Below are 15,227 nucleotides of genomic sequence, written 5' to 3' on the forward strand. Positions count from 1 at the left end.
ATAATAATAATAATAATAATCTGTAGCTCTTTATAGCACTTGTCACCAGTGCATCTCAAAGCTCTTTACAAAGGAAGGTCAGTGTCATTATCCCCATTTCACAGATGAGGAAACTGAGGCGCGGATAGGTAATGGGAAGGCCCCTGCAGGTGGCACTCTTACAGCCCCAGACTATTGGGGTATTGGAGTGTGTGTTCCAGTGGGCTTCTGTCCTCTTGCCCTAATCTCTGCTGGGACCCGCCCAGGCATCCTCAACAACAGTAGTAGAGTGGGAGAACTTGTGGGGCCTCAGAAGGAGATACAGTCAGGTGATAGAATTCTTACATTAGTTGGTCCAGTGACATGCAATGAGCATGTTCGTTGTTCCCTTGGAGACTCCTTAGAGATTGCTAAGGGGAGCAGTTGATCAGATGTCATTATATATAAGCATACCCTGTGCCTATCTATTGGCATATTATCCTGTCTCAACATTTTCAGTACAAATAGGACTTAACCGATTGATTTTTATATAACAAATCTTTTCTCTTAATCAGAAGTGCTCATGCAAATACATTTTAATGTGAAGACTCATTGCTGCTTTGCAGGTTAACTATGCCAGCCTCTCACGTATTGAACCTCTTTATTGTGATATAGTTGGGTGTCTCACCACACCTGAATGGTTTTAGCAGCAACTGTAGGTATCATTACGTAATTTTAATGGGCTATCATGTGGAAATAGATCATCAAAATGTTATATAGGAGAAAAGAATAATTGTACAGAGCCATAATCAGGTAATTGTACATGGTCATAATCAGGTGATGATGTGCAAATGTTTAAATAACAAAAGATAAGAGCGAGAGTACTTAATATGAAATGCACCAGCTGAGCCAAGATTAGTTTCTATCTGACACTGTGTATTTCCTTCAGGCTCCCCATTACTGTTGATTCCTTTTTGCATCCTGCAGTGCGGAGCTTTTTCTCAAGTAAATGCTTTGTATAACAAGTGCTTTCCTCTCCCCCCCACCCCTCTTACAGGCAGTAACAGTCCTCATGGAAGCCCCACATCCCCCCTGGATAGCAATATGCTTCTAGTCATAATAGTATCTGTTGGAGTGATCACCATTGTGATAGTGGTGATTGTTGCTGTCTTCTGCACTCGTCGCACCACCTCTCACCAGAAAAAGTAAGATGTGCTTTACTCTGTTCTAGTTTTCTCCCTTTATTCAGTTACTTAATAGCTGTATCTATGACTGCAAGAGTAGTGACATCCCCATTATGACCTCACAATTGCAGCTGGTACTGGCAAAGGCTTAGAAAACATTCCATCTGAAATTGTTGGTACAACCCTCAGCCATTCATGCACTTTCTTTGCCCTTATCTATCAATATCAATTGTGTCTTATGTGGGTTGAATTTAAGTCAGTTAATTATTATATAGATCTACGCCACTAACACTAGCAGTTTAAGGGTGGCTGTTTCCTTGGCTTCACTGATGAAAGAGTTAAATATCTTACTCCAACAAAAGGTGATACCATTTTAGCTTTAGTACTGGTAAGTAACAAGGCCCTTAGAGAAGAACTCATTGTAGAGGTTCAAGTGATCATGAATTAATTCACTTTAAACTAAATGGAAGGATAAACAAAAATAGGTCTTCAGCCAGGGTCCTTGATTTCAAATGGGCAGACTTAAAAAATTAAGGGAATTAGTTAGGGAAGTGGACTGGACTGAAGAAGGATCTGAATGTGGAGGAAGCCTGGAATTACTTTTAAGTCAAAGTTGCAGCAACTCTCTGAAGCCTGCATCCCAAGCAAAGGAGAAGAATTGTAGGGAAGGGTCACAGACCAAATGGATGAACAAGCATCTCAAACAGGTTATTAAGAGAAAGCAGAAAGCCCACAAGGAATGGAAGAAATGGTGGATCAGCAAGGAAAGCTACATCTTGGAGGTCAGAAAGCATAGGGAAAATGTGAGAACTGCCAAAAGCCAAGCAGAATTGGACCTTGCAAAGGAAATTAAATCAATAATGAACGGTTATTTAGCCATTTAAATATAAAGAAAACAAGGAAAGAATAAATGGAACCACTAAGCACTGAGGATGGAGTGGAGATTAAAGATAATCTAGGTATGGCCCAACACCTAAATGAATACTTTGACTTGGTTTTTAATAAGGGTAATGAGGATTTGAAGGTCACTGACAGGGTGGCGAATGGGAACAAGGATGGAAGCTAAACTCAAACAGCTTAATGAGACCAAATCGGGAGGGCTGAATAACCTCCATCCACATTAAAGGAACTGGCACATGAAATTACAAGCCCAATGGCAAGGATTTTAATGAATCAATAAACTTGGGAGTCATACCCTATGACTGGAGAATTGCAAATATACTGTAGCTATATTTAAGAAAGTGGGGGTGGGGAGTGATCCAGAAAATTTACAGGCTTGTTAATTTGACCTAAATTGTATGCAAGATCTTCAAACAAATTTTGAAAGAGAGAGTAATTCTTCTTGGTGTATGTATAACATGCCTCAGGTGGCCCCTGACCAGGATTCATCACCAAATTTGGTCCACTGGTTGGATCATTAGCTTCCCCGGCTTGGGCCAGGTACTGACTGGGAGTGCAACGTGAACATTGATCCATGTCCCCCAGAGAGTGGTTAAGGCCATAGAGATAAACAATAATTGGGATAAAATACAACATGGTTTTACAAAAGATAGATTGTGCCAGACCAACCCAAGTTCTTTCTTTAAGAAGATAACCAACTTTCTACATAAAGGAAGTGAAGTAGATCTAATTTACTTGAATGTCAGTAAAGCATTTGATACAGTTTCACGTGGGAAATTATTATTTAAATTGAGAGGATGGGGATTAAGATGAGATTGAAAGGTGGGAATGGGGCTAAAGGGGGACTACAATGGGTCATGCTGAAAGGCGAACTGTCCGGCTGGAGGGAGGTTGCTAGTGAAGTTCACTTAGGGACTAACATCAAGATTTTTTGCCATAAACTGGGGACGTATCAGTTGGAAGTGACAGAGGAGGAGAAAAACGTAGGTGTATTGGTCTATCACAGTATGACTATGAGCCACTAATGTGGTATGGCCGTGAAAATGGCTGATTCAATCCTAGGATGCATCAGGCAAGGTATTTCCAGTAGAGATAGGGAAGTGTTATTACCATTATACAAGGCACTGGTGAGACCTCATCTGGAGTATTGTGTGTAATTCTGGTGTCCAATGTTTAAGAAAGATGAATTCAGACTGTAATAGATGCAGAGAAGGGCTACTAGGATGATGAGAGGAATTGAAAACCTATGTCACGAGAGGAGACTTACAGAACTTGATTTGTTTAGCCTAAGAAAACAAAGGATATGGGGAGATGTGATTGCTGTCTATAAATATGTCAGAGGGATAAACATCAGGCAGGAAGAGGTATTAAACTGGCCATCAATGAGTTTAGGCTTGAAATTAGATAGATGAAGGTTTCTAACCATCAGAGGAGTGAAGTTTTGGAACAGCTTCCCAAGGGAAGTAGGGAGGGGCAAAGACTGAGCTTGATAAATTTATGGAGGATATGGGATGATGAGACTGCCAATGATGGCATAGGACCCATCCACAACTGCTATTAGCAAATATCCCCAATGGTTGGAGATGGGACACTAGAGAGGGAGGGCTCTGAGTTACTTTAGAGAATTCTTTCCCTGGTGTCTGGCTGGTGGGTCTTACTCACATGCTCAGAGTCTATTTGATCACCATGTTTGGAGTCAGGAAGGAATTTTCTCCCAGGTCAGATTGGCAGGAACCCTGGGGGGGGTGTATTTGCCTTCCTCTGCAGGGTGGGGCACAGGTCACTTGCTGCTTTGAACTAGAGAAGCGGTTCTCAAACTGTGGGTCAGGACCCCAAAGTGGGTCCCGACCTAGTTTTAATGGGGTCACCAGAGCTAGTGTTAGACTTGCTGGGGCCTGAAACTGAAACCAAAGCATGAGGCTGGGGCTGAGGCCAGGCAGGCCAAAGCCCAAAGGCTTCAGCCCCAGGCAGGGGGCCTGTAGCCTGAACCCCGCCACCCAGGGCTGAAGCTGTAGCCTGAGCCCCATTGCCCACGGCTGAAGCTGAAGCCTGAGCCCTGCCACCCAGGGATGAAGCCCTTGCTTTGGCCCTGGGCAGTGAGTGGGGCTCAGACTACAGGCCCCTGCCCAGGGCTGAAGCCCTTGGGTTTTGGCTTTGGTCTGCCTGCCCACCCGGGGCGGCGTGGCTTGGGCGGACTCAGGCTTCAGTCCCCCTCCTGGGGCCGTGTAGTAATTTTTGTTGTCAGAAGGGGGATGTGTTGCAATGAAGTTTGAGAATCCTTGAACTAGAGTAAATGGTGGATTCTCTGTCGTTAAAGTCTTTAAATCAAGGTTTGAGGACTTCAGTAAGTCAGCCAGAAGTTATAGGCCCACTAAAGGAATGGGTGGGTGGGTGAGGTTCTGTGGCCTGCAGTGTGCAGGAGGTCAGACTAGATGATCATGATGTTTCCTTCTGGCCCTAGTCTCTGAGTCTAATAATGACATGATGCCCCCCACCTATTCACCATCCATGAGGGGAAAGGCAGTAACACGTACAGGTAGATGAACACAGCTTTCCCAGCACAGATAAAAACTTCATTAAGTGAAACTTTCCAAAACTCAACCAAAGAGAGCACCCTACATTTTGACTAGTGATTTTGGGTGCCTTCATTTTTTAGTTGCTTTAGAGTTGTAAAAGAGTGCTGAGGGCCCTCCCTATGAAAAATCCAGCCCCTTTAAGGTGTCTCAATTTGGAAAATAAAAATCATTGATCACTTCAAAATTTAGGCCAGTGTGTTTATAACTGAGGTACCAGGCAAGTCAGTCTGAATCTGATTGGCCTTATTGGTAAAGTAAATAGAAAATTCTTCAGTATGAAAGTTGACTGTAACAGCTAAGGCAAGACAGACTCACCTAACTGCCTCCAACTCTGAGCAGTTCTGCGAGGTGAGACTTTGTTCATTTGCTCTGTCACAGCAGTTTCTTGTCCGTACAATATAGGCACCAAACTCTTTCTGGCTCGGATTGAATTTTCAACCAGTTACCACAGCTTTCTCCTCCGGTCACTGGCCATGTTTAAACCATGGTAATTTATAAGGATGACACAAAGATGGAAGATATCTAGGTGCTAGTGTTTCAGTGTTTATGACTAGGAGGTTGTTGCAGCTTTCCACTAAGCCATCAGAACAGAGTACTTCAATGGATAAGCAGCAGTGTCTGCTAGGGAAGCTTGCTTTTTCATTAGTGCTGCCTTCCCTTCTTCCTAACACTTAGCCCTGCTCTACATTGAAAAGTTATATTGGCATAAATATGTCCGTTGGGGTGTGAAAAAACGACCACACTGACTGATGTAGCTTTGCCAATGTTAACGCCCAGTGTAGATGCGGCTGTGTCGATGGAAGAGGGCTTCCATCGATGCCTTCTGTCAGTGTAGTCTGTGTCTACACTATGGTGCTATGCCGGTATGAGCTCCATAGTGTAAACATACCCTTAGTGAACTTCAAGTCTCCACTTAAAATCTTTTTGGATTTGAGTGACATTTAGTGTAATGCATCCCTGATTCTTTGTATGAAAGATTTATATGCAAAAGTTGCTTGGTTCTATTATTAGTCTTGTCCTTTCTGTAGAAAAGGACCTGGGGATTACAGTGGACAAGAAGCTGGATATGACTCAACAGTGTGCCCTTGTTGCCAAGAAGGCTAACGGCATATTGGGCTGCATTAGTAGGCGCATTGCCAGCAGATTGAGGGAAGTGATTATTTCCCTCTGTTGACAATGGTGAGGCCACATCTGGAGTATTGCATCCAGTTTTGGGCCCACTACTACAGAAAGGATGTGGACAAATTGGAGAGATCCCAGCGGGAGGGCAACAAAAATGATTAGGGGTCTGGGGCACATGACTTACGAGGAGAGGCTGAGGGAACTGGGGTTATTTAGTCTGCAGAAGAAGAGTGAGGGAGGATTTGATAGCAGCCTTCAACGACCTTGCAAAGGGAATTAAAACCAATAGTAAAAGGTTCTATAGCCAAATAAGAAGAAGGCAAAGAAAGAAGAAGTGGGACCGCTAAACACTGAGGGTGGAGTGGAGGTTAAGGATAATCTAGGCATGGCCCAATATCTAAACAAATACTTTGCCTCAGTCTTTAATGAGGCTAATGAGGAGCTCAGGGATAATGGTAGGATGACAATTTGGAATGAGGATATGGAGGTAGATATTACCACATCTGAGGTAGAAGCCAAACTCGAACAGCTTAATGGGACTAAATCGGGGGGCCCAGATAATCTTCATCCAAGAATATTAAAGGAACTGGCACCTGAAATTGCAAGCCCATTAGCAAGACTTTAATGAATCTGTAAACTCAGAGGTTGTACCGTATGACTGGAGAATTGCTAACATAGTTCCTATCTTTAAGAAAGGGGAAAAAAGTGATCCGGGCAACTACAGGCCTGTTAGTTTGACATCTGTAGTATACAAGGTCTTGGAAAAAAATTTGAAGAAGAAAATAGTTAAGGACATTGAGGTCAACGGTAATTGGCACAAATTACAACATTGTTTTACAAAAGGTAGTTCATGCCAAACCAACCTGATATCCTTCTCTGAGAAGGTAACAGATTTTTTAGACAAAGGAAACGCAGTGAATCTAATTTACCTCAATTTCAGTAAGGCATTTGATATGGTTCCACATGGGGAATTATTAGCTAAATTGGAAAAGATGGGGATCAATATGAAAATTGAAAGGTGGATAAGGAACTGGTTAAAGGGGAGACTACAACGGGTCGTACTGAAAGGTGAACTGTCAGGCTGGAGGGAGGTTACTAGTGGAGTTCCTCAGGGATCGGTTTTGGGACCAATCTTATTTAATCTTTTTATTACTGACCTTGGCACAAAAAGTGGGAATGTGCTAATAAAGTTTGCGGATGACACAAAGCTGGGAGGTATTGCTAATACAGAGAAGGACCGGGATATCATACAGGAAGATCTGGATGACCTTATAAACTGGAGTAATAGTAATAGGATTAAATTTAATAGTGAAAAGTGCAAGGTCATGCATTTAGGGATTAATAACAAGAATTATTATTATAAGCTGGGGACGCATCAGTTGGAAGTAACAGAGGAGGGAGAAGGACCTCAGAGTATTGGTTGATCACAGGATGACTATGAGCCGCCAATGTGATATGGCCGTGAAAAAAGCTAATGGGGTCTTGGGATGCATCAGCGAGCTATTTCCAAGAGAGATAAGGAGGTGTTAGTACCGTTATACAAGGCACTGGTGAGAACTCATCTGGAATACTGTGTGCAGTTCTGGTCTCCCATGTTTAAGAAGGATGAATTCAAACTGGAACAGGTACAGAGAAGGGCTACTAGGATGATCCGAGGAATAGAAAACCTGTCTTATGAAAGGAGACTCAAAGAGCTTGGCTTGTTTAGCCTAACCAAAAGAAGGCTGAGGGGAGATATGATTGCTCTCTACCAATATATCAGAGGAATAAATACCAGGGAGAGAGAGGAATTATTTAAGCTCAGTACCAATGTGGACACAAGAACAAATGGATATAAACTGGCCATCAGGAAGTTTAGACTTGAAATTAGATGAAGGTTTCTAATCATCAGAGGAGTGAAGTTCTGGAACAGCCTTCCAAGGGGAGCAGTGGGGGCAAAAGACTAAGCTTGATAAGTTTATGGAGGGGATGGTATGATGGGATAGCCTAATTTTGGCAGTTAATTGGTCTTTGACTATTAGCGGTAAATATGCCCAGTGGCCTGTGATGGGATGTTAGATGGAGTGGGATCTGAGTTACTACAGAGAATTTTTTCCTGGGCATCTGGCTGGTGAGTCTTGCCCACATGCTCAGGGTTTAGCTGATCGCCATATTTGGGGTCATGAAGGAATTTTTCTCCAGGGCAGATTGGCAGAGGCCCTGGGGAGTTTTCGCCTTCCTCTGTAGCGTGGGGCACGGGTCACTTGCTGGAAGATTCTCTGCATCTTGAAGTCTTTAAACCATGATTTGAGGACTTCAATGGCTCAGACACAGGTTTGATACAGGAGGGGGTGGATGAGATTCTGTGGCCTGCGTTGTGCAGGAGGTCAGACTAGATGATCATAATGGTCCCTTCTGACCTTAAAGTCTATGATTCTATGATACCTGAAGCGGGGGGGTTCCAAAGAGGATGGAGCTAGACTGTTCTCAGTGGTGGCAGATGACAGAACAAGAAGCAATGGTCTCAAGTTGCAGTGGGGGAGGTCTAGGTTGGATATTAGGAAAAACTATTTCACTAAGAGAGTGGTAAAGCAATGAAATGGGTTACCTAGGGAGGTGGTGGAATCACCATCCTTGAAGGTTTTTAAGGCCTGGCTTGACAAAGGCCTGGCTGGGATGATTTAGTTGGAGTTAATCCTGCTTTGAGCAGGGGGGTTGGACTAGATGACCTCCTGAGGTCTCTTCCAACCCTAATCTTCTATGATTCTAGGATTGTCGTACCAAAAGAACTTAGGTGTGAAATATCCTGATAAATACAATTCAGGAAGTTTCTGTGTGATCCGTGGCACTCTAGTGCAGCGGACTGAAAATTCTGTATTTTTGGTGAATCCCAGGATGGATACTTTTATTGAATTAAAGGGACATTATCTATTTAATTTTTCTGGTAGAGCAATCCCTTAAATAGCATGTCCCCCATTATTTTTCTAAAAATTATAAAGGTTTATCTTCTTCCCAGTTTATTTTTATAAGGCCCTTTCAGCAAGAGAAGCGGCAGGCCCCGAGAACAACACCTCAAACTTGCTCAAGCCCTTTCTCCACTCACCCGCTTCCACTCTCCTGTGTGCCCATTCCTGCCCACTTACCTCTTCAGCAGTTTAGGACTGAGATAAGGCCTCCTAACTTTTACATTCAGAGATTCATAGATTCTAGGACTGGAAGGGACCTCGAGAGGTCATCGAGTCCAGTCCCCTGCCCGCATGGCAGGACCAAATACTGTCTAGACCATCCCTGATAGACATTTATCTAACCTACTCTTAAATATCTCCAGAGATGGAGATTCCACAACCTCCCTAGGCAATTTATTCCAGTGTTTAACCACCCTGACAGTTAGGAACTTTTTCCTAATGTCCAACCTAGACCTCCCTTGCTGCAGTTTAAACCCATTGCTTCTTGTTCTATCCTTAGAGGCTAAGGTGAACAAGTTTTCTCCCTCCTCCTTATGACACCCTTTTAAATACCTGAAAACTGCTATCATGTCCCCTCTCAGTCTTCTCTTTTCCAAACTAAACAAACCCAATTCTTTCAGCCTTCCTTCATAGGTCATGTTCTCAAGACCTTTAATCATTCTTGTTGCTCTTCTCTGGACCCTTTCCAATTTCTCCACATCTTTTTTAAAATGTGGTGCCCAGAACTGGACACAATACTCCAGCTGAGGCCTAACCAGAGCAGAGTAGAGCGGAAGAATGACTTCTCGTGTCTTGCTCACAACACACCTGTTAATACATCCCAGAATCATGTTTGCTTTTTTTGCAACAGCATCACACTGTTGACACATATTTAGCTTGTGGTCCACTATAACCCCTAGATCCCTTTCTGCCGTACTCCTTCCTAGACAGTCTCTTCCCATTCTGTATGTGTGAAACTGATTTTTTCTTCCTAAGTGGAGCACTTTGCATTTGTCTTTGTTAAACTTCATCCTGTTTACCTCAGCCCATTTCTCCAATTTGTCCAGATCATTTTGAATTATGACCCTGTCCTCCAAAGCAGTTGCAATCCCTCCCAGTTTGGTATCATCCGCAAACTTAATAAGCGTACTTTCTATGCCAATATCTAAGTCGTTAATGAAGATATTGAACAGAGCCGATCCCAAAACAGACCCCTGCGGTACCCCACTCGTTATGCCTTTGCAGCAGGATTGGGAACCATTAATAACAACTCTCTGAGTACGGTTATCCAGCCAGTTATGCACCCACCGTATAGTAGCCCCATCTAAATTGTATTTGCCTAGTTTATCGATAAGAATATTATGCGAGACCGTATCAAATGCCTTACTAAAGTCTAGGTATACCACATCCACAGCTTCACCCTTATCCACAAGGCTCGTTATCCTATCAAAGAAAGCTATCAGATTGGTTTGACATGATTTGTTCTTTACAAATCCATGCTGGCTGTTCCCTATCACCTTACCACCTTCCAAGTGTTTGCAGATGATTTCCTTAATTACTTGCTCCATTATCTTCCCTGGCACAGAAGTTAAACTAACTGGTCTGTAGTTTCCTGGGTTGTTTTTATTTCCCTTTTTATAGATGGGCACTATATTTGCCCTTTTCCAGTCTTCTGGAATCTCTCCCATCTCCCATGATTTTCCAAAGATAATAGCTAGAGGCTCAGATACTTCCTCTATTAGCTCCTTGAGTATTCTAGGATGCATTTCATCAGGCCCTGGTGACTTGCAGGCATCTAACTTTTCTAAGTGATTTTTAACTTGTTCTTTTTTTATTTTATCTGCTAAACCTACCCCCTTCCCATTAGCATTCACTATGTTAGGCATTCCTTCAGACTTCTCGGTGAAGACCGAAACAAAGAAGTCATTAAGCATCTCTGCCATTTCCAAGTTTCCTGTTACTGTTTCTCCCTCTTCACTAAGCAGTGGGCCTACCCTGTCTTTGGTCTTCCTCTTGCTTCTAATGTATTGATAAAAAGTCTTCTTGTTTCCCTTTATTCCCGTAGCTAGTTTGAGCTCATTTTGTGCCTTTGCCTTTCTAATCTTGCCCCTGCATTCCTGTGTTGTTTGCCTATATTCATCCTTTGTAATCTGTCCTAGTTTCCATTTTTTATATGACTCCTTTTTATTTTTTAAATCATGCAAGATCTCGTGGTTAAGCCAAGGTGGTCTTTTGCCACATTTTCTATCTTTCCTAACCAGCGGAATAGCTTGCTTTTGGGCCCTTAATAGTGTTCCTTTGAAAAACTGCCAACTCTCCTCAGTTGTTTTTCCCCTCAGTCTTGATTCCCATGGGACCTTACCTATCAGCTCTCTGAGTTTACCAAAATCTGCCTTCCTGAAATCCATTGCCTCTATTTTGCTGTTCTCCCTTCTACCCTTCCTTAGAATTGCAAACTCTATGATTTCATGATCACTTTCACCCAGGCTGCCTTCTACTTTCAAATTCTCAATGAGTTCCTCCCTATTTGTTAAAATCAAGTCTAGAACAGCTTCCCTCCTAGTAGCTTTTTCAACCTTCTGAAATAAAAAGTTGTCTGCAATGCAGTCCAAGAATTTGTTGAATAGTCTGTGCCCCGCTGTGTTATTTTCCCAACATATATCCGGACAGTTGAAGTCCCCCATCACCACCAAATCTTGGGCTTTGGATGATTTTGTTAGTTGCTTAAAAAAAGCCTCATCCACCTCTTCCACCTGGTTCAGTGGCCTGTAGTAGACTCCTAGCATGACATCTCCCTTGTTTTTTACCCCTTTTAGCCTAACCCAGAGACTCTCAACACTTCCGTCTCCTATGTCCATCTCTACCTCAGTCCAAGTGTGTACATTTTTAATATATAAGGCAACACCTCCTCCCTTTTTCCCCTGTCTATCCTTCCTGAGCAAGCTGTACCCATCCACACCAACATTCCAATCATGTGTATTATCCCACCAAGTTTCAGTGATGCCAACAATGTCATAGTTGTATTTATTTATTAGCACTTCCAGTTCTTCCTGCTTATTGCCCATACTTCTCGCATTTGTATATAGGCATTGAAGATACTGGTTTGATCTTTCCTCCCAGTTTTGTCCTGACCCTCCTTTCTCTCTGCCAATATAGCCCACACTCCCTCTCGTTTCCGACCCATCTCCCAGGTCTCCATGTTCCCCACTTACCTGTGGGCTTTGCTCACCTGTCCCCGTCGAACCTAGTTTAAAGCCCTCCTCACTAGGTTAGCCAGTCTGTGTCCAAATAGGGTCTTTCCCCTCCTCGAAAGGTGAACGCCATCTCTGCCTAGCAGTCCTTCCTCGAATAGCATCCCGTGGTCTAGGAAGCCAAAGCCCTCCTGGCGACACCATCTTCGCAGCCAGGCATTCACCTCCATGATGCATCTGTCTCTGCCCGGTCCCCTACCTTTGACAGGAAGAATCAAAGAGAATGCCACCTGCGCTCCAAACTCCTTCACCCGTACTCCCAGAGCCCTGTAGTCACTCTTGATCCGCTCAGTGTCACACCACGCAGTATCATTTGTGCCCACATGGATGAGTAGCATGGGATAGTAGTCAGAGGGCTGGATAATCCTCGACAATGCCTCCGTAACGTCTCGGATATGGGCTCCCGGCAGGCAGCATACCTCCCGAGATGAAATGTCAGGGCGACAGATGGGCGCCTCCGTCCCCCTCAGCAGAGAGTCTCCGACCACCACTACTCTACGTTTCCTATTCGCAGTGGTGGCAGCAGACCTCCCAGCCTTAGGGGTATGAGGCTTCTCCTCCTTTACTGTAGGGGGTGATTCCTTCTTTCCTGTATCAAGAAGAGCATAACGGTTACCTATTACCACGGCAGGAGGGTTCGGAGCAGGGGTGGAGCACTGCCTGCTGCCAGAAGTAACCAGCTGCCAGTGTCCACCCTGAGCCATCTCCTCCTCCACCAGTGGTGTATCAGCAGTCCTGTGTACTGGGACAGCTACCTCAGCTGTCTCCACATGGACACTGTCGAGGAATTGCTCGTGGATTCAGATGTTCCTCAACCTAGCCACTTCCTCCTGTAGCTCTCCCACCTGCTGCCTGAGAGATTCCACCAGCAGGCACCTCTCACATTGGATGGTCCCCCCAGCCTGGATATCAGTAAGTGGAAATTGCAAGTTACAGTCTCTGCAAAACCACATCAGGATCTGGGTAGAAGCATCCATGCTCAGGCGCTCTGTCTGGCTACAGGCACAGGTGGAGGAGACAGAAGCAGTGCTGGCATAGGTGTTGCGGGTCTTCCTAACCATCGTAAGCCTCCCTCTGTCAAACTCCCATCTGCAGCCCCCTGTCCGCTGAAAGGGTTGTTTAAGCAAGAAGTTTTGAATGTAGTTGGTTTATAGGTATTAAGGGGAATAAAGAGAAAACAGATAGAACCGGCAAGGGACCCTGCTCCCCTTCTAAACTCCCTTGCGAAACTCCCTGTTAGCAGCCCCTGTTCGCAAAAACTCCCTGGTCGCTTGTGCGCTGCTTTATAAAGCCTTGGCCTGTATGAATGCCCCGCCCACTGATTAAAGCTCAGCCACTTACCAGAGGCTTCTAGCTTTCAAACCTTCCTTTGAAGCTCACAGCTTCCAACTACCAGCCACAGCACACGGTCCTTCAAATAACCAAACAAACAAATAGACTGACAAACACAAGCTCAGCACACAGCAAGTAACCCCCAGACACAAACAAACACACACTACAGACAGTCACTTACCCCAAAAGGGTGCTGTATTGCTCCTCCTTCACCTGGAGAACTCCCTTGCGAAACTCCCTGTTAGCAGCCCCTGTTCGCAAAAGAGGAGTTTCAGGGAGTGAAATACCCTCGCTCCTGCTGCACTCTTCAGGCTACCCTGGTGCCATGACAAATGGAGCTTCTCTGGCTAGCCACTCCCTGCACAGTGTAAAGAAACTGAAAAAGCCCCCTCCTCCCCAATTCTTTATTTGCCTTGTTTTAATCACATCTTAATTGTTACTTGCATTCCTTCTTGATGCCAGATATGACATTTCCTTTTTTGCTCCCAGGGTCCAAGGTGGAAAGGCGTGTTTGAACGCCTCATTTTCCACCTGTAAAAACTCTTAACATCACACAAAAATCGCCTCACACTCCAGAACCTGGCATTGTTACTCCAACAAGAGCGAGTAAGCACATTAGCTGAATGTGTCTGCTAACCTGATCAGTAGTAAAATCATTAATATTTAAACTATCAACATTAAACTTCAGAGTTATCACCATTTTGAAGTAATTGTGTCATTTCACACCCCACTTGCAGCTATTATTTAAGGCTATTTGCACACTTAGGACTACAATAGAGCATTGGTTTTCATACACTTCACACTTATCTTCACAACCATAAGGACTGGGAATTTACCAGTAATGTTTGTTCATGAAAGCTTAGGTTCTGCAGCACGTGGCAGATTTTGAAACAAAAATCAATGGCTGCATAGTACACCAGCCTATCTCTTTAGGTGTAGAACATGTACATCTGTAAAAGAAAGCTTCTTGCCTGGTAGTTAGCTGCCCCACAGCTGAATAGTAGATCTGAAAGAAATTTAAATGAAAACTCGCCTGTCTCTGAGAGTAACAAAATATTTGTCTAAGAATGTTTCATTTATTTTCTTGTTTTGCAAGGAAACGAGCTGCCTGTAAATCAGTGAATGGGTCCCATAAATACAAAGGAAATTCCAAGGATGTCAAACCCCCTGACCTTTGGATCCATCATGAGAGACTGGAGCTGAAACCCATTGATAAATCTCCAGACCCTAACCCAATCATGACAGACACCCCAATCCCTCGCAACTCCCAGGACATCACACCAGTTGACAATTCCATGGATAGCAATATCCATCAAAGGCGCAACTCATACAGAGGTAAGTTTGCCTAACAATAAGCCATAGTTGGATCTTGGTATTTCATTGTGTAAAATTAGATACAGTATAACCACTGTATCTGGCAAAAGCATTTGTTAAAATGTTATTTAGATTATAATAGAAGTTTTTATTAAATTATTTTTTTTATGTTTCTATTTATTAGGTTGGGTTTAGTGACTAGGTTACAGGGCTCTGTTCCATTCAGGTGTAGAGGATTCATCTATAGGATATTAGTTTCATGGAAGTCTGGACTGTTTCTCCCATTCACAATAGTGCCTGTAACCCAACCCGCCCCTTCTGGTATTCCAGTGGAGAGGGTGGAAGAACTATATCTAGTCTGTTAGTCTTGGATGCTTGCCAGTCATGAGCTGCAGAACTATTATGAAGAAGACAGCCATACTATGCACACAGAATTAAAAGATGTTTGTAGCCAAATCACCTGGTTGTGTGTTGTCATGAAGGAATCAGTGCTGTAGTAAGTAACCTTCCATATTCTTTCTTCAGGGCATGAGTCAGAGGACAGCATGTCCACATTGGCAGGAAGAAGAGGGATGAGGCCAAAAATGATGATGCCATTTGATTCTCAGCCCCCTCAGCGTAAGTTAACAGCCTTTCTTACCAATTGTCTCAGCCAGAAAGAATGTT

General features: G+C 43.7%; 1 protein-coding gene across 14 annotated transcripts in view; it reads left to right on the plus strand.

Annotated features, from left to right (window-relative positions):
- Window positions 1–15,227, plus strand: part of NEO1 (neogenin 1) — a 564,730-nt gene that overhangs the window by 511,455 nt on the left and 38,048 nt on the right. For all 14 annotated transcript variants that reach the window (XM_065558583.1, XM_065558591.1, XM_065558584.1 and 11 more), the window contains 3 exons: window positions 1,016–1,163; window positions 14,344–14,582; window positions 15,087–15,179. In XM_065558583.1, the coding sequence (XP_065414655.1) occupies window positions 1,016–1,163; window positions 14,344–14,582; window positions 15,087–15,179 (480 nt within the window). The remainder of the gene's footprint in view (window positions 1–1,015; window positions 1,164–14,343; window positions 14,583–15,086; window positions 15,180–15,227) is intronic.

This window comes from Chrysemys picta, chromosome 10 (assembly GCF_011386835.1).
Source record: "Chrysemys picta bellii isolate R12L10 chromosome 10, ASM1138683v2, whole genome shotgun sequence".
Lineage (NCBI taxonomy): Eukaryota > Metazoa > Chordata > Testudines > Emydidae > Chrysemys > Chrysemys picta.